Source organism: Aspergillus versicolor (assembly GCF_001890125.1).
Source record: "Aspergillus versicolor CBS 583.65 unplaced genomic scaffold ASPVEscaffold_11, whole genome shotgun sequence".
Taxonomy (NCBI): domain Eukaryota; kingdom Fungi; phylum Ascomycota; class Eurotiomycetes; order Eurotiales; family Aspergillaceae; genus Aspergillus; species Aspergillus versicolor.
This window is the reverse complement of record NW_024467534.1, coordinates 678,246-702,710: the sequence shown is the minus strand read 5'-3', so window position 1 is coordinate 702,710 and position 24,465 is coordinate 678,246. Positions and strand designations below refer to the sequence as shown.

General features: G+C 51.3%; 10 protein-coding genes across 10 annotated transcripts; 5 read left to right on the top strand and 5 right to left on the bottom strand.

The window, feature by feature from the left end:
• Positions 1-49: 49 nt before the first annotated feature.
• Positions 50-1,554, top strand: ASPVEDRAFT_46097 (Gfo/Idh/MocA family protein). Its single transcript, XM_040813467.1, has 2 exons — positions 50-652; positions 730-1,554. Exons 1-2 carry the CDS (start codon positions 129-131, stop codon positions 1,487-1,489), a joined length of 1,284 nt encoding a protein of 427 aa, XP_040672510.1. The 5' UTR covers positions 50-128; the 3' UTR covers positions 1,490-1,554.
• A 494-nt stretch (positions 1,555-2,048) lies between these two features.
• ASPVEDRAFT_33023 (ankyrin repeat domain-containing protein) lies at positions 2,049-2,600 on the top strand (the record flags this gene model as incomplete). The annotated part of the gene is made up of 1 exon (XM_040810675.1): positions 2,049-2,600. The coding sequence occupies one exon, from the start codon at positions 2,049-2,051 to the stop codon at positions 2,598-2,600; it is 552 nt and encodes a 183-aa protein (XP_040672509.1).
• Positions 2,601-3,013: 413 nt separating this feature from the next.
• On the top strand, positions 3,014-4,282 carry ASPVEDRAFT_33022 (uncharacterized protein; the record flags this gene model as incomplete). Its single annotated transcript, XM_040810674.1, has 1 exon — positions 3,014-4,282. One exon carries the CDS (start codon positions 3,014-3,016, stop codon positions 4,280-4,282), a length of 1,269 nt encoding a protein of 422 aa, XP_040672508.1.
• A 1,273-nt stretch (positions 4,283-5,555) lies between these two features.
• ASPVEDRAFT_90690 (ankyrin repeat domain-containing protein) lies at positions 5,556-9,171 on the top strand (the record flags this gene model as incomplete). Its single annotated transcript, XM_040818751.1, has 2 exons — positions 5,556-5,786; positions 8,908-9,171. Coding segments are annotated over 2 exons (495 nt in total), but the record flags the coding sequence as incomplete, so codon positions are not given.
• Positions 9,172-9,398: 227 nt separating this feature from the next.
• On the bottom strand, positions 9,399-12,596 carry ASPVEDRAFT_875953 (uncharacterized protein; the record flags this gene model as incomplete). Its single annotated transcript, XM_040818101.1, has 1 exon — positions 9,399-12,596. The coding sequence occupies one exon, from the start codon at positions 12,594-12,596 to the stop codon at positions 9,399-9,401; it is 3,198 nt and encodes a 1,065-aa protein (XP_040672506.1).
• A 3,772-nt stretch (positions 12,597-16,368) lies between these two features.
• Positions 16,369-17,437, top strand: ASPVEDRAFT_140724 (SGNH/GDSL hydrolase family protein; the record flags this gene model as incomplete). Its single annotated transcript, XM_040807680.1, has 3 exons — positions 16,369-16,650; positions 16,706-16,797; positions 16,864-17,437. 3 exons carry the CDS (start codon positions 16,369-16,371, stop codon positions 17,435-17,437), a joined length of 948 nt encoding a protein of 315 aa, XP_040672505.1.
• Positions 17,438-17,534: 97 nt separating this feature from the next.
• Positions 17,535-19,413, bottom strand: ASPVEDRAFT_140666 (S53 family peptidase; the record flags this gene model as incomplete). The annotated part of the gene is made up of 2 exons (XM_040807675.1): positions 17,535-19,252; positions 19,305-19,413. 2 exons carry the CDS (start codon positions 19,411-19,413, stop codon positions 17,535-17,537), a joined length of 1,827 nt encoding a protein of 608 aa, XP_040672504.1.
• A 663-nt stretch (positions 19,414-20,076) lies between these two features.
• ASPVEDRAFT_46094 (uncharacterized protein) lies at positions 20,077-22,384 on the bottom strand. The gene is made up of 6 exons (XM_040813466.1): positions 21,975-22,384; positions 21,819-21,923; positions 21,699-21,772; positions 21,476-21,648; positions 20,917-21,431; positions 20,077-20,861 (listed from the first exon to the last, which is right to left on the bottom strand). The coding sequence occupies exons 1-6, from the start codon at positions 22,359-22,361 to the stop codon at positions 20,307-20,309; spliced, it is 1,809 nt and encodes a 602-aa protein (XP_040672503.1). The 5' UTR covers positions 22,362-22,384; the 3' UTR covers positions 20,077-20,306.
• A 101-nt stretch (positions 22,385-22,485) lies between these two features.
• ASPVEDRAFT_46092 (flavin reductase family protein) lies at positions 22,486-23,333 on the bottom strand (the record flags this gene model as incomplete). Its single annotated transcript, XM_040813465.1, has 2 exons — positions 23,227-23,333; positions 22,486-23,177 (listed from the first exon to the last, which is right to left on the bottom strand). Coding segments are annotated over exons 1-2 (593 nt in total), but the record flags the coding sequence as incomplete, so codon positions are not given.
• Positions 23,334-23,620: 287 nt separating this feature from the next.
• Positions 23,621-24,205, bottom strand: ASPVEDRAFT_140961 (UbiX family flavin prenyltransferase; the record flags this gene model as incomplete). The annotated part of the gene is made up of 1 exon (XM_040807704.1): positions 23,621-24,205. The coding sequence occupies one exon, from the start codon at positions 24,203-24,205 to the stop codon at positions 23,621-23,623; it is 585 nt and encodes a 194-aa protein (XP_040672501.1).
• Positions 24,206-24,465: the final 260 nt, after the last annotated feature.

The following is a 24,465-nucleotide window of genomic DNA, read 5'->3' as shown; positions in this document are numbered from 1 at the left end:
CAAACTACCACTTGTTGGAGCAGCTCGGGCTCCTTCACCCCGAACTGCCCCTCATCTTATATCCTGAACAGTCCCAGACAGTCAACCACAGGAAAGGCAATCTGCACAGGTAGAACAAGCTGAACACAATGGTAAAGAAATATGCCCTCATCGGCACCGGCGGTAGGGCCATCTTCTTCTACACCGCAATAGTCAAAGACTTCCCCCAAACCGCTCAGCTGGTGGGATTCTGCGACACGAACCAAACACGCCTGGACTATGCGAACTCCCGTCTTGAAGCGCTTGGCCATGCGCCAGTTCCAACATTCCTGGCTTCAGACTTTGATCGCATGATTGCGGAAACGAAGCCGGATGATGTTATAGTCACCACCGTCGACCGCACGCATAACATCTACATTGTCCGGGCCCTGGAACTTGGCTGCAATGTCATTACCGAGAAACCCATGACGATTGATGTCCCGCGGTGTCGAGAGATCTTTTCTGCTGTAGAACGGACTGGGAAGAAAGTGACGGTCTCGTTCAACTACCGCTATGCACCGCATAACACGAAGATATACGAGTTGCTGTCGTCTGGGGCGATTGGCGAGGTGACCTCGGTGCATTTCGAGTGGCTGCTGAATACACAGCATGGGGCTGACTACTTTCGACGATGGTGAGTACTCTCATCAGTGAAAAGAAAACAAAGGAAATAAAAAAAAAAAATGACATACGAGACTAATATTACTGCAGGCATCGAGACAAGAGAAACTCCGGCGGATTGCTAGTCCACAAATCAACCCACCACTTCGACCTGGTGAATTTCTGGCTACAGTCACAGCCTGAGACGGTTGTTGCAATGGGCGATTTGAAGTTCTACGGACGCGAGAATGCAGAGAAGCGCGGGGAGACGAAGTTCTACTCGCGGGCGTATGGGAGTGACAATGCAAAGGACGATCACTTTGCGCTGCATCTTGACCGTAACCCACAATTAAAGGCCATGTATCTGGACGCTGAGAAGGAGGATGCGTACTACCGTGACCAGTCTGTGTTCAGCGACGGGATAAGCATTGAGGATACTATGGGTGTGATGGTGCGGTACCGTTCTGGTGCTGTGTTAACGTACAGCCTGACCGCGTATGCGCCGTGGGAGGGATTCAGAGTGATGATAAATGGAACAAAAGGGCGGTTGGAGGTCGAGGTTGTGGAACAGTCGTATGTCAATTCTGGTGGAGAGCAGGCGCTCGAGGGGGCACTGGAAAGCAGGTCGATTGTGCTACGGCCGTTGTTTGGAAAGCCTGTTGATATAGAGATTCCGGAAGGGAGTGGAGGCCATGGCGGAGGGGATCCTCAGCTGTTGAATGACCTGTTTGATGAAGTCTCTGGAGATGATCCCTTTAGGAGAGCTGCGTCTCATGTGGACGGGGCGTTGTCGATTCTCACGGGCATAAGTGCGAATCAGTCTCTTAGAACCGGGCAGACGGTGAGAGTGGATGATGTTTTTCAGGTATAGTTATATATAGAGAAATGCTATATTATAGATCCCGTTTTACCTTAGACAAGAATAGTGAGACCGAGTTCAAGTATATTGCTTGCTGCAATATACAAGCCTTAACCTGATAGAGTGACAATAACCTTTGTTACTGCACAACCATGGGACCCCCTAAGTATCCGTTCCACTTTCTGCGGGAATCCTAATGATCAGTCTAGTGGCTCCTAAGAAATATGGATTATAGATGTTGATAAAATAAGGCTTATATTCTACAGACGTAAAAGCGAATAAGGTGTTCGAACACCTAGTCCGCCTTCGAATTAGATTCAATAAGCAACAGTGGAAATTAGCACGAAAGCACTTGTGGATGCAAGGTGTGAAGGTAGGCAGCTATATTGGTAGGTACTACTGGTGCCTTTGCCCTGTATATAATGGGCCTTTATCTACTGGTCTTTCAGCTTGTCAAGGACGGGAAGGACGGCTGAGAACTATAATATTCAAGTCTGAATAGAATGCCATTACCTTCTAGCAACTATCTACTCTGCAGATCATAGTGAAGTTCCCAGGGACCGCGGTTGCAATGACTTCATCCAGGTCTTACAACGACCTAAGCATGGCTGTTGACGAGTTGGTAAACGCCTGTCAACAAGGCAATACCACACATGTCAAGGCGCTATTAGATGGAGGATTGAGTACTCGTCTCGGTCTACGAAAAGCTCTCGAGAAAGCCATTTTGAATAATCACGCAGAAATTGTGAAACTGCTACTGGGGAGGGGCGTATTGGATCATTGCATACTAAGCTCAGAGGACGAATGGCCTTGGCTACTGGAGCCCGCAGATACTACTAGAAGTTTACAGTTCGCCGCAGTGAACGGAAAGACAGAGGTGGTTACAGCCCTCATTGAATGGGATATTCGCCTTGTGGATTGCGTGGATAGTCTTAAACGCACGGCTCTTTCGTTTGCAGCCCGGGCAGGTCATATTGAGACGGTGCGTGTCTTGATTGCTGCTGCTGCAGATATAAAGGCTGTAGACGTTTATGGCCTGACTGCACTGGACCATGCTCGAGCAGCCTATAACAGGGACATTGTTGAGTGTCTAGAGGCGGAGATTGCTAGAGTTAAAGCATAATATGCAGCTCTGGCTATAATTCTCAATATATATTATAGTCTGTAAATTTATAGAATTGACCATTGCAGTTAATAAAGTAATTCTTGATATTTCGACGACCTATACCTGAGGCAATTAACTTTCGTTCAACTACTATTGTAGCAATATAAGAGCTTTTGACCGTACGATTCATATAGGCCCGTAATGTGGACGCTCGGTGATGGCGTCGGTACACCGAACGTGGCAGGACTGCTCGGTGGGATGTCACCGAGGACTACCGTTAGAGCTTTGCGTACTTCAATGACCATATCACTTAAAATCGAAGATGGTACGGGATTATAGGTATAAATAGCGCCATTACCACTCCTTGTAGTCTACTCGCAACACGACTACTGCCCTGCCCTGCACACAAATCCCACTATCGCTAGCGACCCATGGACTATACACACCACTCAAATACAGCCCGTTTCAGCAAACAAGCCGAACAAAGTGCTGCAGTATCTGTCCAAAACCTAACACACTGGGAACCCGCCATCGATGAAGTCCACACATGGCCCGAATATTCCCCACAGCCGCTTCACTCCCTCCCCAATCTCGCCTCCCAGATTGGAATCGGGAAACTACTTCTCAAAGATGAGAGCAGACGATTCGGCCCTTCGCTTGCATCGTTCAAAATGCTCGGTGCCCCGTACGCCGTCTACAGGATCCTGGCAGAAGAAGTATATAAACAGACTGGAGGCGCAGTGCGTCCGTCCTCTACTGAGCTACGATCTGGAACGTATCGGCACATCACGGAACAAGTGACTGTCTGTGTAGCTACGGATGGGAACCAGGGCAGGGGCCTTGCGTACGGAGCACAGATATTCGGTTGTCGGTGTGTGGACTATATCCACGCGCATGTGAGCACCGGTCGTGCGCGCAGGATGAAGGAGCTAGGCGCCATTGTTATCCGCATTAATGGGGAGTACGAGCAATCGGTTCAAAGGGCTAAAGAAGATGCAGGCCTGAATGGCTGGTACTTTGTGAGCAGCACGTCCTGGGATGATTTTGACAGTACGATCCCGCGCGATGTGATGAATGCGTACATGGTCGTGGTGGACGAGGTGCTGTCCGCTCTGGAGTCATCGCTGAGGAGCATCACGCATGCTTTTGTCTGTGGGGGTGTGGGGAGTATTGCAGCGGCTGTTTTTCTGGGGATTGCTATGCTTTGGTGGGAGGTGCAGGGGGGTAATAAAGACATGCCACGGTTCGTCGTGGTTGAGCCCATAGAGGCAGATTGTCTGCTGCAGAGTGCTATACGAGGAGTACCGCGCGAATCCCAGGGTAGTCTCCAGACACTGATGGCAGGCCTTGCCTGTCGGACGCCATCGCCGGCGGCATGGAAGATCCTCTCTTGGCTGGCGAGTGATTTCATCTCCGTGCCTGATTCGTTTGCGGTCGATGGTATGAGCGCGCTGGCGAGGGGCAGCGGGGGCGATGTGCCTGTTGTCTGCGGTGAATCATCTGCTGCAAGTATGGGAATCCTGCTGAGGGCTGGCCATGACGGTTTACTACGAGAGAAGCTGGGACTGACAGCCGATAGCCAGGTATTGTTGTTCGGACTCGAGGGTGCCACGGATCCTGAGATATACGAGAAGATTGTTGGCATGAAACCAGAGACTGTGTTCGATGAGCAGAAAGGGGCTGGCACGCTGTATATATGACAGTGACATCTAAATCGGCTTGATGTGCTATCAATTTAAAATGGTTTTTGACCGAGCGATCCAACCTTAGCTGGATAGGCCTCTGGCGACAATCGGCTAGAATATCCATTCTAGCCCAGCCGTACTCACAAAATGAGATTATAGACCGTCTAGGCAGATAATCCAAATTATCCTTTTCCTATTTTAGGACGTTTCGCTCCTCGGTGTCTTTCTCTCGGCACCGAATCTCAACCTGAACTCGGTGAACTTGTTGATATCGCCGAGAATCCCAACCAATTTCAGTTCCAGGACATAACCCACTCTGTTAAGATAATGGAAGATCATCTGAATACTTTATTCAGACTTCAACATGCGCTTTCGATCATTGGCTGCGTCATGGTCTTGGTCACTCCTACAATGCTCCTTTATGCTCGGCCCTCATCGAATGTACAAAGAGGTATGTCCACTACCAATATTCGAGTTGAGAAGTTTGGGCCAGTGTTTATCAGTTGGTTAGTACAAAGAACCTATCTTGTGATATATCCTGTTTTGGGTTATTTGGTTATTTATGTTCGCACAATGCATGATGGGAACAAACAACAATGCAGCGAGATTGGTAATATGATACACAAATAGCACCTCAAATCCCCATGATATTGGGCCTTGTGTATTCTTCACGTCTTCAGCATCTTCACCAATTCCCCGGTATACGTTGACCTGCAACATGTCTGATATATTCGAGCTCCCGGTGGAACTGGTAAACGAGATATGCAGCCACCTGTCACCCCAGAGTCTCAATATATTTATAAACTCAAGTATAGCCATTGAGAAACTTCCCCAATCAGTCATCGAGGAATTACGCCCCGCTGAGAAACTATGGATTTTCAAATGTGCCGCCAACTCCCCAGACCAGGGCCTATTGATGCAGAATCTGCTACCAGATCTCCTCGGGCATAGCAGAACAAACCCTCTCCTAGGAGTACAGGCCCTGCTATGTGCCTGCGCCAACGGCCATGTACAGTCCGTCTCGACTCTCCTCGATGGCGGCGTCGATCCAAACAGCACCGTGGCAGGTGTCTCTGCGCTCATGGAGGCAGTAGCCGGGCAAGACTACAGGTCCTCTGCATTGGTAACCGGTCGTCTATTAGCGCGCGGCGCCGACATCCATGCCCAGGACTCAAAGGGACTAACCGCTCTCCATCATGCCGTCAAGGGAGGAAACACGCGGATCATTAATCTGCTACTGATGGCTGGGTGTAGCGTCCACGGGACACGGGCTGAGACGAGTGGGACGTCTCCGATTATACTGGCCAGCCAGAAGGGGCAGCATTCCGCTGTTGAGACTCTGATTGACCATGGGGCGGATGTGAATGACCGTGATAAATTGCGGCGCACGCCGCTTATCCATGCTGTTAACGAGTCCAAGACATCTGTGGTGAGGTTGCTGATTAGCCGTGGGGCGGAGGTGGACTTTGGGAGTGTCTTTGGCAAGACTACGTTGCATTATGCCTGTGAGAATGGGTCGGTTGAGATCGTTAAGCTGCTTGTTGATGCCGGTTGTGATGTTTCGCATCAGGATATGCAGGGGAATACTGCGCTGCAGTTGTGTAGTCAGTCTTCTCCTACGTTCACGGTTATCACAGACATAATTCATGACCGCCTGGAGAGAAGCTCTAGCTGATCGGTTTATCTCCTTACCTTTCTAACTTGCCTCTGTATGCGTGTGTTTGGGTGCTGAATCTATTTGGGGTATATACCAGGGTGCTAGTGAGGATATACTAAGACGAAATAAAATATTAAAAACATTTGAAACTGTATTCATCCTCATAGGAAGACGGTAGACTATACTTCAATAAGGACTGTAGTTTAACGTGAATTCAGCTTGAAGCCAAGACTCGAATGTGAATATCTACTGTAAAGTCAGATCTATGTGAACTAAATAATCAGAACAGTGAAGATAACAGTGACAACAGTGGATATGATCCTATAGTTCTACTAGCCAAGCTACTCAGTCCCACAGAATAAAGATTTACTAGCCTTCCATTAACTGTATTGTGCTGGCCTAGACACTTCATGGTTGTTTGTCATGGGAGCATCAAGACAACCACAATTGGCTGCATTCGCAATAAAGCACGGTATAAAGGACCAGTTGCAAGCTGTATTGTACTGATAATGAAGAATGAGTGAATCAAACCAGACAATGCATTTGATATCCACAAAATATTTAAATTATGCCTTTTTATCTGGTCTATTCCAGTGCACCCTGAAATTATTTTGATGCCCGATACCCTCTACAGCTCAAGATCTGTCAAGGCAGTTTATATCTATTGCTCTGAAGAACTCATACTATACAGCTAACTACCGCTATCATGGCTAGGAATATATTGGACCTCCCCAACGAGATGATTCTCTCCATCTTCAAGAACCTGAGCCTTCCAGCTCGAGCAGCGTTCACCAGAGTGTCAAAAAAAGCAAACGACCTTGTCTCTGAGGAGCTCTATAAGCTTGAATATAATAATACAGTCTCGATGAAGGCTCTGAAAGCTGCAGATATTGATTCAATGTCCGAACTGAAATACGCCATCTCGGAGACCGCAGATGGAGAACAGCTAATGCTTCGTATTCTCAAGGGAAGCATCAAGGCCATACAACGCAGCCCAGAACGGCAGACAGAAGCCCTTATATATGCGTGTCTATTAGGCTCTGAACAGGCCGTGCGTATCCTACTCGATGCGGGAATACCATCAGACCCAAGCGACGACATGGTGAGAAACTGTATCGGCACACCCCTTTTTGCCGCCATTCAGCATGGGCATATTGATATCATCCGGATGCTACTAGCTACTGGTGTAAGTCTAAGAAGATACGACTTTAAATGCACCGCAGATATCATTCGCCTTGCCCCCAGGGATATTGTGGGAGACCTGATGCACGGCCTGGACCTGGGGATACTATCTGAGAAACAAGAAAACCTGCTTCACAAAGCCTGCAACGATGGTAAATGGACGCCGGAATGTGTCAAAGTGCTGTTGGATCATGGTATCAGCTATCACCATCTTAACTCTACTCGACAAACCCCAGTGGCGTATTTGTTCTACGGCACTGAGCAGAGCTCGAGCGTGGATGTTGAGATTCTCGACCTTCTACTGAAGCACGACAAGCAGATTTCCAACTCTCCATGCGACGGAGATTATCACCCTCTGCATATAGCCTGCAAGGAGGGAACAAAGGAAATGGTCCAGCTGTTATTGTCCAACGGGGCAAATCCAAACCGCCAACACCCTCCCACCGGCCAGACTGCGCTTCATGCCCTATCCCAGAGAAAAGAGCAGACGCCCGTAATCCTGGCTGCCCTGCTGGATGCGGGTCTCAATTTAGACACGGATGTCCGCTCGTTCAAGACATTCATGTTGAAGGCCCTGGAGCAAAGCTGGGAGGGTTATATTGACATCATCTACCACCAATGTCTAGACCAGCTGGCAAGGATGAACTGCTATGATCTCATCTTCAAAGGAGCTGCCGCTGCTGGAGATACAACCACTATGCAGACCCTGATCTCCAGCGGCTTTGTCGACGTTGATTCGAGCAAATACGGAATAACAGCACTGATGGTGGCGTGTGCAGCAGGAAAGGTAGATGTGGTTATATTCCTTCTTGATGAAGTCAGATTCTCCAACTTTAATTACAAGGACCTTCGGGGATTGAGTGCCATCCACGCTGCAATCCAGCGTGGACCGAGTGCCGAAGACATAATCCGCCGTCTCCTCCCATACATCCACCTTGACAACGCCCCGGAAACCAGGGACGATACCACGCCGCTAACTGAGGCAGCTGGAACCCAAACTGCGGCGATTTTCTCCCTCCTCGTTGAGAAGTTCATGGCGAGCAGGCCATTGAAGGAGCAGATTACAGGGGCTCTTGCCGATGCGTTTCTTTACGCAATCAGCGCTGACAACTGGGGCACCGCGGAAGCTCTGATAAACTACATGAAGAAATTGGACCTGAAAGTCGAAGACCGGTATCCTTTGCTATTCGGGGCAATTGATCATTCGCGTCGGGAAATCGCCCACTTGCTTATCGACAACGGTCTAACGCTGAATACTACCTTCGAAAGCCACACTCCGCTGATGTGTGCAATCGACCACGGCTATAGCGATATTGCCCTGAGGTTGATTGGGCAAGGCGTTGAGCTGGAGGCCAAATCGTCTGATGGCGACACAGCATTGATCCGTGCTTGTGATGATGATGACCCTGATACCGGCAATGCCGACGTTGTGCGAGAATTGATACGCAGGCAGGCCAGCTTGAATGCTATAAATCGTGTCGGTAAATCAGCCATTGACAATGCTGTGTCTAAATGCAACGCGCCTGCAGTCTATCAACTGCTAGAAGCACGAGTGAAGGTCACTAACAATCTTCTGCGTTCAGCGGCTAAGCGCCCAAACAAGGAAATCCTGAAGGCTCTTTTGAGGCATGGTATTAATATAAACTCGCACGGCCCACATAGATGGAATACCCCCCTGTTTTGCGCTGCATCGTATGGCAGAGACGAGACGGCTCGGGTCCTAATCAAGAACGGTGCAGCTGTGAACCAGGCTAATAGGGCAAGTCGAACTGCGCTCAGTATCGCTGCGATGCGGGGCGAGCGTCTCGTTGTCGAAATATTGCTGCAAGCTGGGGCAACTGTGGACGTGGTCGATAGTCAGGGAGAAACACCGCTCTCCTGGGCTGTAGAAAATGGCGATACTGACATTGCGCGGCTTCTTATCAAGCATGGAGCAAGTACGAGCATCCATCGGTGTAAAGATAGGACCCTGCTACATATTGCTGCCGAAAATCAGGATGCGTCTATGGTTTCGGTGCTGTTGAGTGCTGGCTGCAGTCTGTCTGCCATTGACAGTCTGGGGAGGACGCCGTTGCAGCTGGCAGAGAATGATGCCGTGATTGCAGCCTTGTATTCCGGTCATCCAGCTGTTGATTCTGTTTGAGTTCCTATGTCTTGATGGCTTGTTAGATTGATATCATGTATTTAATTGTATTATCTTGAACCAACCTGTGCTTACTCTGTACTTGAAGTATACATTGCACCTCGGACAGAACTAGATTAGAACAGCAAACAGAGTAAAACACGAAGCCACTAAGAGTTAATTTTCCAGACCTCAGGGCTCATGTTCCTGTCTGGCCAGCTTGGTCGAAAGACCCCAGTCCTCTTCGAAAGATACGACTGATAATAGACACAGCCAATCTTGATAAACCCACCCCGGCCACGGCCAATCTCATCTGCCTGGAGCCCCTTCTCACACGCTCTGTTGAAGTTCTCCCGCATGATCTTCTCGCAGTTCCAGCCCTCCATTGGCTTCAGGAGGGTCTGCATCATCCCACACTGCTTGGGAGGGTCCCACCAGATGTCTGCCATATAGGAGAGTCCCTCGTCGTCTTTGCCTACATACCATGAGTACGCAGAGCTGTAGTCGCCATCGGCGTTGGTGGCATCGGCCGGAACTTTGTCAGAGCACATCTTGGCCACCTTTTTGGCGAATTCTGGATCTGCGGTTACTGTTGGCCGGTAGATGTGGTCGTCTCTGCACCCTGAAGGTGTGATCAAGGATGGGCCATTCGTGGGGGTATCTTTATCTCTTGTTGTCGTAGAGGTTGAAGTGGAGCTTGTCTTTGTCTTGGTGGTTAATGTTGTAGGGCCTTTTGTTGTTGATGTCGAGGTCTTGCTGGTTGTCGTAGAGCTATGGCTTGCTGTGACGCTTGGAGTAGGGCATACTGCAGCTTTCTGGCCATTGTCCCGTATCTTCACGCGTGCATCGGTACCACCCATAGCAGTATCAGGGTGAGGGTCGCGGACCAAAAACTCCATATTGCCAGTCTCTTTTCCACCAACCCACATCCGCCAGCGGCCAGACGCTACCATTTTATCCCCTTCCTGGACCCAATGGTCTAGCAATGAGGCTTCCGCAATGATCTTGCCCGGAGGGGCAGTTGGGTTACCCGCTACCTCCAAGCTTGTTACTTCATACCCTACCAGCACAGGCTCCTGACCATACACATCAGCCTTGGGCTGCGGGTATAAATGGCTGTGAATCTGGTCTGCCAGCCAGTCAATCCGCTTGATATATCTCAAAGGCCCCGAAGTACCTCTTGCATACGGCGACATGATGAAGATCTCAGGCGACAGGGTGTAATGCAGCGGCCCGGGGTTCTCATCAGTCCCAATCAAGTCCTTGATCGGGTCCAGCTGCTTAGACTCAGAGTCACCGTTCATGAGGGCGTTGATGGTCCACCTCTCAAAGAAGGCCTCCGGAGACAAAACAATCTTTTTAGTTTTTTCATCTCGCTCTATGAAGACCGGTCCCTCATACATATGCGACAGGTAGTAGCCTTTTCGGGATACAATCACCACAGACGTGCACCCCCAGAGTCCCTTTACGCCGGAGACCATCCTTGTCTGCTCGAAGGGATACCATTTGCCTGTTGCATGGCCGGCCTGGTGGTTCAGCCATAGTCGTTTTGCGTTTAGCTGGCCTCCCATGAAGCTCAGATATTGGTTTATATCACCGGCGGGAATGCTGGGGAGGGGTTTCGTAGTACCTGTAGTGGCAGTAGCCGTTGATGTCGTCGTTGGGTCATCACGCTCATCCAGGGCATTCCTCTTGGTTGCTGCTGGTTTGGCCGTTTCGGTTGGGATATCTTGACAGTTCAGCGGCTCGACAGTTAGCCAGCCGGGCGTACCACTTACTGCATTGTCGTTGTCGCATACGTCACCGGGACATGAACCTCGCTCGCAGATAATTGGCGATGGGGTGGCGGTCTCGGTGACGGTTGTGGTGGTGTCTGTGACGGTGCATCCTGTTGTTGTGATGGTGGTTGATGGCGAGCAGGTGGTGGTTGTGACCGTGGACTTGCCAACAACACTCGAGGTTGTTTTGCAGCGGATAGTGACATGGTGGGCCGTTTGATCAGAAGTGCAGGAGGAGCTGGATGTTGTAGTCTTGGTGGACTCTGGCTTAGTTGGATCGTCCTTTGGATCGTCAATCTTGATCAACTCCGTAAGGATATCCTTGACCAGTTTGAATTTCTTCTTTGTAACATTGTCCTCCAGCTTCTTCAGGCTGAGCGTAATGCAGTTCAACGCATCAATAACTACGTCGATGACATTGGCAGCCACATTGGCAACTATATTGAACAGACCGTCGAATAGCCCCCGTTTCCTCTTAGAAGGACACCCGGGGAGTATCTTCTTGCTGAAATTTTTGGCAAAGTCCTCGATATCGACCTCAATCTTCTTGATCCTCTTAATGATTTTCGTCTCGAGTGGTGGCTGTGGATCCAGTTCCCACGAGGTGAACAATGGAAGCAGATCTCTAAACTCCGATGAAAGGGAGGACATGGTGAATGAAATGGCAGTTACCGTGGGATTGAGACCTTCAGGAAGAGGAGCCCTTGTTGTAGCCGGGTCCGGACTGATGCCACCAGGGATAGTTCCTTGATTGCCCTGTGTAGTACCTGCAGTCGGATTGGCGATGCCGCCGCCAGGGAACGTCTCAGCTGTATGAACCCCTTGGGTAGTGGTCGTGATTGTTCCTGCTCCACCAGGTGTGTCTATAGTTGTAAGCGGATCCTGCGCATCGGGACCACCTCCTGGAATAGCCCCAATGACATTCCCTTGGGAATCGGTGGTTGTGGTGAAGGTTTGAACAGCTGCCGGATCAGGAACGACATGGCCCTGGGCATCGGTTGTCGTCGGGACAGACCCTGCGGGGAAGGTTATAGGAATAACATTGCCTTGCTTGTCTGTTGAGGTTGTGACGATGTCAAAGGGGGCTGCTCCAGCTATGGTGGTCTTGCCAGGTTCACTACCCGTAGTACCAGGGTCAGGGCTGTCCGGATTGTTGCCTCCTTGACTGTGGCTTGATTTAGAACCACTGGAAGGTCCATCTGCAGCACCGGGATTGGTGCCAGTGCTACCTGCACCGCCAGTGCCAGATCCGGGTACGTTGGTAGTTGCGATGCCAGTTGCAGTTCCCGGGAGCTGCCCATTGATAGTAGTTGCGATGACGGTGCCATCACTCGTACTTCGAATGATTGTGTGTGTGATCGCCGAGGTGTAAGTGATACAAGTCTCGGTGGCAGTCCGAGCACCGGGGGGGAGTGTGCTAGTGGAAAGACTGGTAGAAACGACCCTGAAGGTATCGACGTTCTGGTTATGGCCACGCTCATGGATGGTGGTGGTGTTTGGTTTGCCATGTTCGGTTGTGATGGCTGCGGCTGCTGCATATTGAGCAACGCTGGATAGAACCCAGCCCCACAGCACCGGGGAGAACTTCATCGTGCCTGCAACGACTATATTGAGTATGGCATTGGAAGTGGATTGAGTGGGTAGATTTAGAGAATAATTCAGCTTTCTTATAACCGGTCTGTTCGGGGACCTGGCAGCGCCATGAAGTATAGTGGATTAACAAGATCAGATATTCATGCCCAGTATCAGTGCTCCACAAATAATCATAGCTTAAATTGCGGGGGTTTAAGACTGACAATATTGGTGATACCTGCATTCACTGCATTTCTATACAGTAAGCCAGACGGGGTCGATATCTAGGGCTTCATCTCTTGACTGTCAGCTTCACAACATGTGAACCCCGTCGGGATACAACCAGGTATATGTATATGAGGTCATGATAATCGCTGTTTACTCAGGGTGGCCTCTTAATTAGCTACTGATAATGAAGCATAAGCAATCTTGTGACGGCAGGGGTATTTCAATACTGAATTAACTGGGGCGTTGGTTATGCCTAATTCAAGATGACGTACAGCTAGTTTTCTAGCATACAGGCTACACACGACTGCCTTGCTACTCATGAACAAAAGTGTTATATTGAAACAGAGTACCTAGGAAAGGGAGTATGTTTCTTTGACCCGAGGTCAATGGACTCATTGTCTGAGTTGAAAGGTGCCGCATTCCAGTTCGAGAACGAATCCTCGAATACATTGAAAGGCGTACAAAGCATGCGCAGTATAAAAGAACCACACCCCCTTTAGTAAAATTATAAAGTATCTACCGTTGACCAGTGCCATATAATTTCAATCTATTGTTCACACACTGAATCACGAATCACCATGTATCCCGAAACCAGCCTGATCGGTATACCCACAGAACTTCGCATACACATCGCAGAATATCTCGCCGGAAAGTCCCTCAAGGCCTTTGCCGCCACATGCAAAAGTCTTCGAAACATCGCAGGCCAGACAACAAAGGAGAAAGCCAGACTAGCGGCGGACACTGTGGTATTATGGGATGGGATCCGGCAGGACCGGCCGCGTCTTTTCACTCAGCGCGAATTGCGCGACAAGTTTGATATAGTAGTTGTTGATCAGACTGCCCTGAAAGGATATAATTGTCTTATATCTGCCTGTCGCGCTGGGGACCTGGACGCCGTGCGTGGCGTGCTCGAAACTGTCTCGCCCAATCCGCCAGAACTTAACAGACCCGATGGCAGGTTCTCAGCTATCACTTGGTATACTCCAGTGGATTATGCAGTAATTTCAGACTCGACAGAGGCTTTGGAGGTGTTTCTAGCTGCTGGTTTTGATCTTACAAGACTCAACCTCTACGACGCGCTGCGTCTACTATTCGGCCGCAAGCCATGGAACCGAGCCATGGCTGATCGATTGATCGAGAACGGCCTAGACATACATCAAACAGGTGATGGTGACAACTTACTTCATATTCTATGCTGGGGAAGATTCGACATACGCAAGCAATGCGATCTGTCCCCATTATCTCTGGTTATGTACTTGGTTGAAAAGGGCGTGGAAGTCGAGTGCCGCAACTCATGGGGCGCCAGCAGTCCACTGTCACTTGCCATTGAGAGATTGAAACACAGCCCCTGTCCCGAGTTGTTAGACTTGATCCGGTTCTTGCTTAAGGCGGGCTCCGGTGTGAATGCCCCATGCAGGGACTATGACTACACGGCTTTACATGTGGCATGTGAGGTCAAAAGCAAAGATGTCGTGCAGTTGCTGTTAGATGAGTTTCATGCAAATATTGATGTTAGAAATGTAGTTGGCGCGACTCCTCTATACATTGCACTGGAAGAGAATTCGGAGGAGATTTGCAAGGTCCTCGTGCAGAAGGGTGCGTCCTTGACTACAACCTTTGCCAGGCATGGGCAGATGATAAACTACCTTGAGCGTGCCTTGGATATGAACCTCCAAGTGCGTACTTTCTACGACGCTTGGGTCCAGCACTTCGGATATGACAGACCTGATTTACTGCTGGTTGCCGCTGCTGCGCTTGGAGATGTATCTGAGCTGGAAAGACTGTTGCCCTTGTATGAAGCTGGACAAGACACCGAATATAACGTCAATGTGGCCTTGACAAAAGCAGTCGAGTACAATCGAGAGGGAGCCATTGACTTCCTGCTTCCGCATACTTCCAGCATTACCGTTATTAACCGCAAAATAGCAAAAAAGTCGACCCTGGAGATTGCTAACAGACGGTCTGATCAGATTCTCCTCAAGATTATCGCTCGGGTACCTTCGTCGGAGGCTGGAGCCTTTGTGGACAATGTACAACGAGGTGCATATCTTAGCCCCAACGTCCTCATGGCTCTGATTCTCTCCGGGCATGCTCCAACATCGATCATTGTGTCTAACAGCCAGGCTCTCTTAAGACACGCCGTATCGACTCACAACCTGGCAGCATTCAAATTCCTCCTTCATCATGTCCAACAGCGGGACTTTGACCCAAGGTGTATTATCAAAAGCGCCGTGCATTACAACTTCCTCGAGGGCGTGGAGCTCTTACTTCAAGACAGCAATTTGGACAGCTCCATGTTGTCCGATGCCGTCAGCAGAGGTAAAGTGGAGGCGTTGAAGCTCATGATCAATGCCGGTGCCGATATCACTGCAGATGTTGACTTTAGTGATAGACTTGAATTTCCCCAGGGTCGCCAAATGCAGCCCTTTGCAGTTGCTGTTTCGATCCGAGGGTTGTCCGAGATAATGCAGATGTTGCTGGCTGCCAATGTCGACCCCAACACCAAAGATACACTGCACAAGCTCCCCCTTCTCTCCTGGGCTGCGTTTCATAACCATGCAGACGTTGTACGCTGTTTGATCGCCCACGGTGCAGACGTTAACGGCGTCGATACATTCGGCCGGACTGCGCTGTTCTACGCGGCCGCACGTACAAATCCGGCCACCATCGAAATCCTCCTCGATGCTGGCGCGCAGCCCAACTTGATTGACACCTACCAGATGACGCCTTTGACCTTTGCCATGGGGTCATACAACCATAGACAGACTTACTTTGACGACCTGATTTGTGATTTTTTGAAACTCCATGGCCCACAAACATCTGCCGGCTACGTAGAATCAGCACAGCTGCTACTTCGTGCCGGGGCCAATGCACACTATATAGATAGTGCAGGGCGCTCAGTACTCTCTCATGCAGCAGAAGGGGGATCGCCGGAGCTTGTCCAGATATTCATTGACCTCGGGGTGAATGTCGATATGGTTGATTGCATGGGCCGCACAGCGCTGTCTTGGGCATGCATTTGCGGCAAAGACACAGCTGCACCCCTTGTCGCAGCTGGATGTGATGTTTCCAAGGCAGATCGCTTTTGGACGACTCCATTGCAGTATATTCATTGCGATACGGTTGACGAGACGGATGCCATGGTGAAGTGCCTCTACAGTGGGCGCTAGTCTTGTTACTTTATCAGTGTTCATATAAGTCTATTATCATACTATCTATAATATATGTAAATTATTACAGTTATATTAATTCCTATATATAACTAGAAAGTAGCCGGTTACCAACTCGAGGGCAGTATAATATATGTGGTATATACTTCTACAGTATGCCAGCCAATCACAGGGCCCCGCTAGTTTCCCCAGCAGCAGCGCCAAGACATAAACAAATCATCATCGATTCAGTTCAGTATCAGTATTCATTCAATATTCTATCCAGCATCAGCATCAGCTATTTAACGAAGCACGCACTATTGACGACGCAATTGCAGACAAAATATACCGACAATATATACCTTCAACCCCCTATTCCCGCCCAATCCCGCCCATACTAACCATCACTAGGCATGCGAATCCGACGACCGCTATCCCCGTCGACATCGACAATCCTTACCCTCCTCACATTCCTCACCACCGTCCTCTGCTCCCCGCACTCGAGCCCTGCAAATACCCCCCGCGCATCCAAGCCCTTCCTCCTGCGCATCCTGCCACTCGGCGCTTCAATCACTGTCGGATACCAGTCCAGCGACGGCAATGGGTACCGCAAGTTCCTGCGCGAGCAGCTGCGGTTCGCGGGGTGGGAGGTCGACATGGTCGGGAGTCTGGCGAACGGGACGATGAAGGATAATGTACGTTTTCATCGTTTTAATATCGATTGAAAGCCAAGGTATTGACTCGACTTAGCAAAACGAAGGCCACTTTGGCAAAACAATCGACCAGGTCGCCAACGCAGCGGTCGATTCCGCTCCTCTACAGCCGAATGTGATCTTAATCAAGTACGCCTCCCCTTCTTTCTTTCTTTCTTTCTTTAACATGATGAAGGCTAATTATTATGTAACTAGTGTCGGCACAAACGACGGAATCCAAAACGTGCACATCACCGGCGCAGGCGAGCGCATCGACACCCTCATCGACGACCTCCTCGCCCGGATCCCCAACACGACCATCATCCTCTCCACGCTCATCCCGAATACACAAATCCAGCGGGTCGTCGAGCGCCTGAGCGGGGAATACCGCAGCGTCGCGGCGCGGCGGCGCGCGCAGGGCGACCGTGTCATCCTCGCTGAGATGAGCTACTTTGTCTCCTCGAATAAGCTGGTTGATGGCACGCATCCGGATGACGAGGGGTATAAGGAGATGGCGGCGGTGTGGTGGGATGCGATTAAGACGGCGGAGGAGGAGGGGATGCTGGCGAGGCCGAACAAGATGGCTGTCACGGCGGTTGCGGCTGTTCAGGACGGGAATGGGACGGGTGAAGGCAATGAGGGGAAAGGACTGGATGATGGGCCGGTTGAGGATCCCAAGCTGCCGTATTATATTGCGCCGCCGCAGCCGGGGGAGACCAGTTCCTCAACTGCGCTTGGGGTTGGTTATTTGTGGCTGTTGCTGGTGGTTGGTTTTCTTTATATAAATTGACATGGTACATACGTGGTACATATAGACGATTATGGTTTGCATATATAGAATGAAATATTACGACTCTATCAGTCTATGAAAGTAGCGAAGCGAACGATCAAGCCTTCAGCACCAGAGTCTTCAACTTGGCGAAATCCGGCGTGCCCAACCCCGTAACAGGATCCCAGCCCTTGGTCGCATTCCAACTGGCATAAGGAATGACCGGACTTCCATTATCAGGGCCTCCAAACCGATCATTGCCATCACAGCCGGTACTCCCACCATCAACAATATCATTAAACCCCTTGACCCCATCCTGATACAGCCACGGGTTCAGGAATCCCAGCACTGGCAGTCCAGCCGCAAGACGCACGTCGTTCAACAATCCCACAATCCCACTAAACACCGGCGTCGACGCACTCGTGCCATCGAACATACCCACACGGCCCCGGTCAACGACGGCAAAGTTCTCCGCCTGCGCCGCGACATCAGGGAACGCACGCCCGCTCCGGTTGAAGTACTGCGCCTGCTTATCCCCCAACTGCGAGAGGTACGCGCCCACAGCAGCATCCTGGTACTTGGGGCGGGTCCAGAAGTCGGAGAACCCACCCGAGGAGAAGTAGATGCCCTGCTCGGGGAGGGAGCCGTTAACACCACCCACGGAGGTCACCCAGGGGCAGGAGGCGGGGAACTGAGGCTGGAAGTGAGTCTTGTTGCGTCCGTCGTTTGTAGCGCATGCTGAGCCGACGCCCGAGTCGCCGGAGGAGAAGATCACAGAGACGCCGCGCGATCCGAGCTGTGCGTATAGATTGCAGACGGTGCGGGCGTACGTCTCTGGCACGGTCTGCTCGTTCTCGCCGTAGCTGTGGGAGACGACCTGGGGCAGCTTCTTCTGGTCGAGCTTGAGGATGCCCTCGAGGAAGTCGAGGAAGGGCTCGTTGTCGTTCTCGGCCGGGTCGGGCGAGCTGTGGTCTGGGATGAGTTTGCCGCGGCCGCCGGTGGTGAATTCGGTGACGGGAAGGGGGGCGCTGACTCCCAGCAGGTATTGCAGGTCGAGGTTTGCTTCGCCGCTGTCTTCGGCGGAGTTCTGGTCGTTGAGGCCGCCGTTGAAGGAGACGACGGAGAAGTTCTGCCCGACCGAGAGGGGCGCGTATTTCTCGAGGAATTCCTCCAGGTCGTCGTAGCGGGCGTACTGCTCGAGGAAGCTGGCGAAGGAGACCTTGCTGCCGCGCTTGGGGTCGGGGACGTAGCCGAAGGTGTTGTACAGGTTGGAGAGACAGCCCGGGGTGACGGCTTTCTTGCAGTGGTCGAGGGTGCCGGCGGCGATGGCCTCGAGGATCATGCGGCCGGTCTCGAAGAAGGCTGGTTTGGCGCGCATGGTGGCCCGGTTGGAGTGCAGGCCGCCGAAGCGTGTGGTGGGCTGGATCATGTTGATGTGCTCGGCCACGGACTCGGGGACGGTGTACTGCAGGGTGCGCAGGATGCGGGCGTTGCTGCTGCTGCTGCTGTCGGTGGGTGTATACCAGAGGAAGTCGGCGTCGAGCAGCGAGTTGGCCTGGTCGACGGTCGTGCGGAAGTTGATCCAGTCGGCGTCCTGCTCGTACTCGCTGACGCCGGCGGACTGCAGCCAGCGGCGCACAGAGGCCGTGCAGTCGTCGCTGGGCATCAGCAGCTGCTTCATCTCGTTATACGAGCCGTAATGCTTGCCGTAGTTGGCGTTGCCGGGGGTCGACATGTCCAGCAGGGCCTGCTCGAAGCCGGGCTCATCCTGCTGCTTCAGGGCAATTCGCAGGCGGATCGGCTGGTTGGAGGAGGGAGTGCCATCGTATCGCCAGCCTGGGAATAATTAGTATACACTACAGTATCGCTTTAAATTAACGTGAGATACCATCAGGAACGCCCCTCAGTCGCTCAAACGCCTGGCCGGCGACAGAGGCAGTGAGGCAGGACAGCGCCGCCAGCGACAGGGCTGTGGCGCGAGAAAGAGAGGACAGCATGCTCGATATGTAAAGAGTGACTGGGTGAGACGAGCAAAGTGCTGGTTCTTTAAACGTGAGCCATGAAGGGATGGGCCAACTCTTAAGGCACAAGCAGCATCGTGATTGCTGGGCAGCGGAGATTGCCAGGTCGCAGCGCTGAGTGGCCCTGGCTCAGGACCAAAATAACACGGCCAATCAATGGCGAATAAACGGCGAATAAAAAGCGAAGAGACGCGAGTATCGGAGGGATTCGTGTGTGGTGGAGAGATCGTCAGGGGCCCGCTGCACGGTGGACCGTGGAATGTCCTCCCACTGGTCTTGTCTCAATCTGTAACTGACAAGGGTTTGCATGATTGCATCTGAACGATGATTCAATTGATTTATTTGTGTTGCACTGCATCTGTCCTTGGCCTTGCTTGCGGCGTCCTCCGTCCTTACAGGGTCAGTGGATGAGTTAGGGCATCGCCACCTCAGGCACCAAGGAACTGTTGCACGATCAGCACGATCAACAATCAGTCCACGGGCCAATCTTACGGATCAATCTTTATGGATCAGTCTTTTGATCAGTCTGTTTCACCTGGCATGCAGCATTCCACTTGACCCGACTATTTAGGTTCGCTCGCTGCTGTAAACTAGGGATAAGCCATGCATTCCATGATCACGGTATATCCACTTGGCTGTGTCATTTATAGGGGCGCTATCTGCCATGTTACATTGGGCAACCTGCCAGTTATTGTTTCTCACATGCGAGTATGCCGTGCCGCAGACGTCCCGGTCGCAAGCGCGATTATCGCCAGTCCAGAGCGCTGAAGGTATTATCATGCAGATGCGCCCGGCGAGAAACAGGGGCAGTTACTGCCGTGCTATGGCGACAGCCAACACTTCTATTTTCTGTTAAAAGCCTACTACTATTATCTGGATGTGCCTCTCTCTTGAGAGATGACTGGCAGGGCAACGAAGCTCTCATAGTCACCACCAGTATGAATTATATGTCTCCCGCGGTTTTGATCCACCGGTTCTGTCAGTCTCAGCATCTCCACCTCTGGGAGAGACATGTCGTGGCCAGATACCCGTACCATGAGTCCCTCCCCGGCTTCAAATACCATCCCAACCGGCCAAATAGGAATAACAAGGGGAACGATTGTTCCAGGCGCAATAGGTTCGCGACGATCATGGTCATATACTGGAAAATCGGAGCCATCCGTTCTAGGGTGCATACTGACACGGTGTGAGGCACGCAGCATACCCTGCTGGCCAAGATGTTTGGCCACGTTGACGTCAGGAACCTCTGGCTGGGGTTTAGGCATGGGAGACCAGTTTAGAGACTCGAGGAGTTCCCCTGTCGAAGAGACCTTGCGTAGTTGGACAACCACGTCCATATCGTCGGCTTCGTTGCAGGACATCCAGAGCTTTACGTATGGCCTCCCGCAAAGCTCTGTATAGGTGTTGAAGTGGACCACGAAGTCCTGCCAGACTGTTATTATTTTTATAGGCGATTCCCAAGAAAGAAGACAGACTTACCGAGGAGTCTGAAAGCGAGTGAGCTTCATGTCCGGCCGAGCTATATCCGGTAGGATTCTGCGCTACCAAAGACCGACTGCTGCCGTCTAGATAGTATCGGGCCATGGCCTGGCCCCTCGGTGGCCATTGCGTTTCCGGTCTCTCGACGACCTTTCGAGCATAGCTGCCCTCGTAATTCAGTAAACTGAGGCGCACACGCGGGGTTTCCTCCTCCCATCCATTCTTGATTCCTTTGGCGTAGCAGTCGAAGAACCTCTGGAGGTCATCCACGGCTTCAGGCCGGTAAAGATCATGCCATTCTTGGGAATCATGCACGCGCAGCCATTTGCGAGGAGTCTGGGCGGTCTCGAAGGTGTGGAAGGACCCTTCGCAGTGTAGGCCCGTGGAGTAGGATGCAGTCAAGTACATGGGGATGGAGTGGATATTTTCCGGTTTTATCTTTTTCTCGTCCCAGTATTCGTCGAACAGTGGTCGACGGTTTATCATTTCGCCTACGTTTTCTGCGGTCCCGAATCCTGCAAATGATTAGTTTCGTCAGGGATGAAGGGTGAAGACGTACCGGCAAAGCCATGGAGGATCAGCTGGCTAAACCTAGGGTTTGGGATGCCACCCCGGCAGGATTGCTGCGAGTAAGGATCAGTCAGGGCTTCCCATGGGGCGATTGCTTTCAAATTGGGGTGAGTGAAGCGAGATGCGAAATTCAGCTGGGAAATGGCCAGCCAGGAGTTTCCCCTGTCAAATACATCAGTCTGGAGGAGCCATGCATTGTTTTCAGAACTCACATCATTACAACCGATCCGTTGCACCAGGGTTGCTGGGATAGCCAGGTGATCGAGTCGTATATATCAGTAGCTTCCTGGAGCCGGTAAGAAAGAGCCTAAGAATACACTGCCAACACTGACCTGTTCACCCCAGCACATCAGGTTTCCCTCTGAATGGCCGCAGCCGCGTGCGTCAATATCACAAATTGCATATCCCCTCCCACACCACTCTGCCGGATTCGGCCCCTGGTCGGTTAGCAGCTCTTCCAGGGTGACGAATGGATAATCAGATCCTACCTCGAATGTTTCATACCCGCTGAGTTGCTGATACGGAATCCCCATACGCCAGGGACCCATGACATCGTAGTTCAGTGAGCCCGTAGACGCCTTTCCATACGGACTCCACGGTATAATGGCGGGGACCTTTTCGTCGTCGTTCGCGGGTCGGAATATGTCGCAGTAGAGCGTTACGCCGTCTCGCATAGGAATCGCCTGGTCTTGCTCCCAGACCACGTCGACGGGGAAGGCCTGGAATCCAGGCTGCCTGACATGTCCTCGGGGGAGTTGCTCAGTCTTTCCCGGATGGAAGCCTTTGTAGGTGAATACTGGGTGTTTGTCTGGGTGGGTGAGCGGCGTGTAGACGGTGTCTGGAAAGGCAGACTGGAGCTTCTCTTTGACGTGCATCTTGCTTGAGGAAGGAATTAAAACTACAAGTTAATATGGCGGATACTCGATATATACCCCTCTACTACTCGGAAGTTACTCGGAAGTTAACGAACCGACAACTTCCGCTGAGTCATGATATGCACCTGTAACTAATATGGTTGTTAAGTCTACTTATATTCAATACTACAACTTCAAGTCATCGGCTTCTCTCAAATGCTTCTGCTTCTCCCGATTCCTCCTCGCACTCCCCTCCAGCCCATACAGCACATCCTCACTCATCCCCGGAATCACCATATCAAACGTCTCCCTCACCACCGTATACTGATAGTACCCACAGCGCGCAATCGGCTCCGTCTTGCGCACATCCAGTATCCCATCAGTCAGCACACTCTCCGCAATATGCACCCCCACCACCTTCCCAATCACCACATCCACCGTCCCCATGGGCGGATTTCCCGGCAGCCGGATGGTGCTGTGGTACTCGCACTCAAACTTGACCGGACTCTCCGCGACCATGGGGCAGTTTACCCTAGACGCGGGCTGTTTTGTTAGACCGGCGCGATTGAACTCGTCCACCCCGTAGGCGACTTGCTCGGCGGTGATGTTTACGGCGTGGCGGAGCGGGTAGGTGGCGAGGTTCCATACGAACTGTCCCGTCGCTTCGGCGTTTATGACGGTGTCTTTGCGGCTGTTGCTGGCTGTTTGGTTTGACGAGAACATCACGTACGGCGGGTCGAAGGTGAGATTGTTGAATTGCGAGTAGGGGGCTAGGTTGGCGCTGCCTGAGGGGCTTTGGGTTGATATCCACCCGATTGGGCGGGGGATCACGCAGGCCTGTGTAAATATGTAAATATAGTGACAGTTTATGTATGGTGAGGCTCACCTTGAAGGGATCGTGGGGGAGGCCATGGTCTGTTACGCCGGGTTCGTAGAACATTGCGAATATTGATGTAGATATTGATATTGCTGCAGGAATATTAGCCAGACTCCCCAGCCCGCAGACTTATATACCCCGGAATTCTACCGCGATGAGGGGTAACTCCAAGTATCCGAGCTCCATCCGAGAGACCGAGTTCCGTACTAATTGATTATATGCGGACCCGTCAGCATAGGGCGAGTGCCGGAAAGTTATAGCCAAGTATATGTATTAATATTATAGAGAAGACGAATCTATCTCTTATAGACTCCTGATTACCTTCTATAACGGATTTAGACAGGCTGTGTGGATAGAGATCCTGGCAAACTATTGGTGTCATTAATATAAATAAATATACAGCTCAGGTACATAATCTTCCATTCCACCGCTCAAACCCCCCAGTCTCAAGATCAAAAAGATCCAATATCCTGCCCACGCTCTGCTCCACCAACTCATCCACACTCGCAGGCCGAATATAAAACGCCGGCACAGGCGGAAACACCACCGCACCCGCCCTCGTCACCCCCAACATATTCCTCAAATGGATCTCACTCAGCGGCGTCTCGCGCGCCACAAGCACAACCCTCCTCCTCTCCTTGAGCATCACATCCGCCGTCCTGGAAATCAAATCGTCGCAGACACCCGAGTTGATCGACGCCAGTGTCTTCATGCTACACGGCACAATGATCATCCCGTCTGTTTTGAAGGACCCGCTGGATATCGGGGCTGCCATGTCGTGGATGCTGTGTGTGTAGGAGGCGAGTGCCTTGAGCGCTGAGGGTTTGTAGTCTGTTTCGTGTTTTAATGTGGCTTCGCCCCATTTGCTCAGGATGAGGTGGGTTTCTATGTTGAGTTGGCGCAAGGCGAGGAGGGTTTTTATGCCCATTAAGGCGCCGGTTGCGCCTGTTATTGCGACGACGATGCGCTTTCGGGGGGTCTCGTTCATTTTGGGTGGATCTGGGGATTGTTGCGTGGGTTGGGGTGTGCTGTTGAAGATACTGGGCAGCATTGTGTAGAGATTAGTATATAGTGATCAAGGCCGTTGCGTCAGGTTACAGGTCTTTATATAAGACTATCGGCCCGTAGTCTTTTAATCAAACTTTTACTGTCAATCGGCATCGGGAAGCCGGTTGATACTGTCAGGTTAACGAGTCCGAGACCCGAGGGTCCGAGGGTCCGAGATGCGGATCAGTCGGATCTATTAGT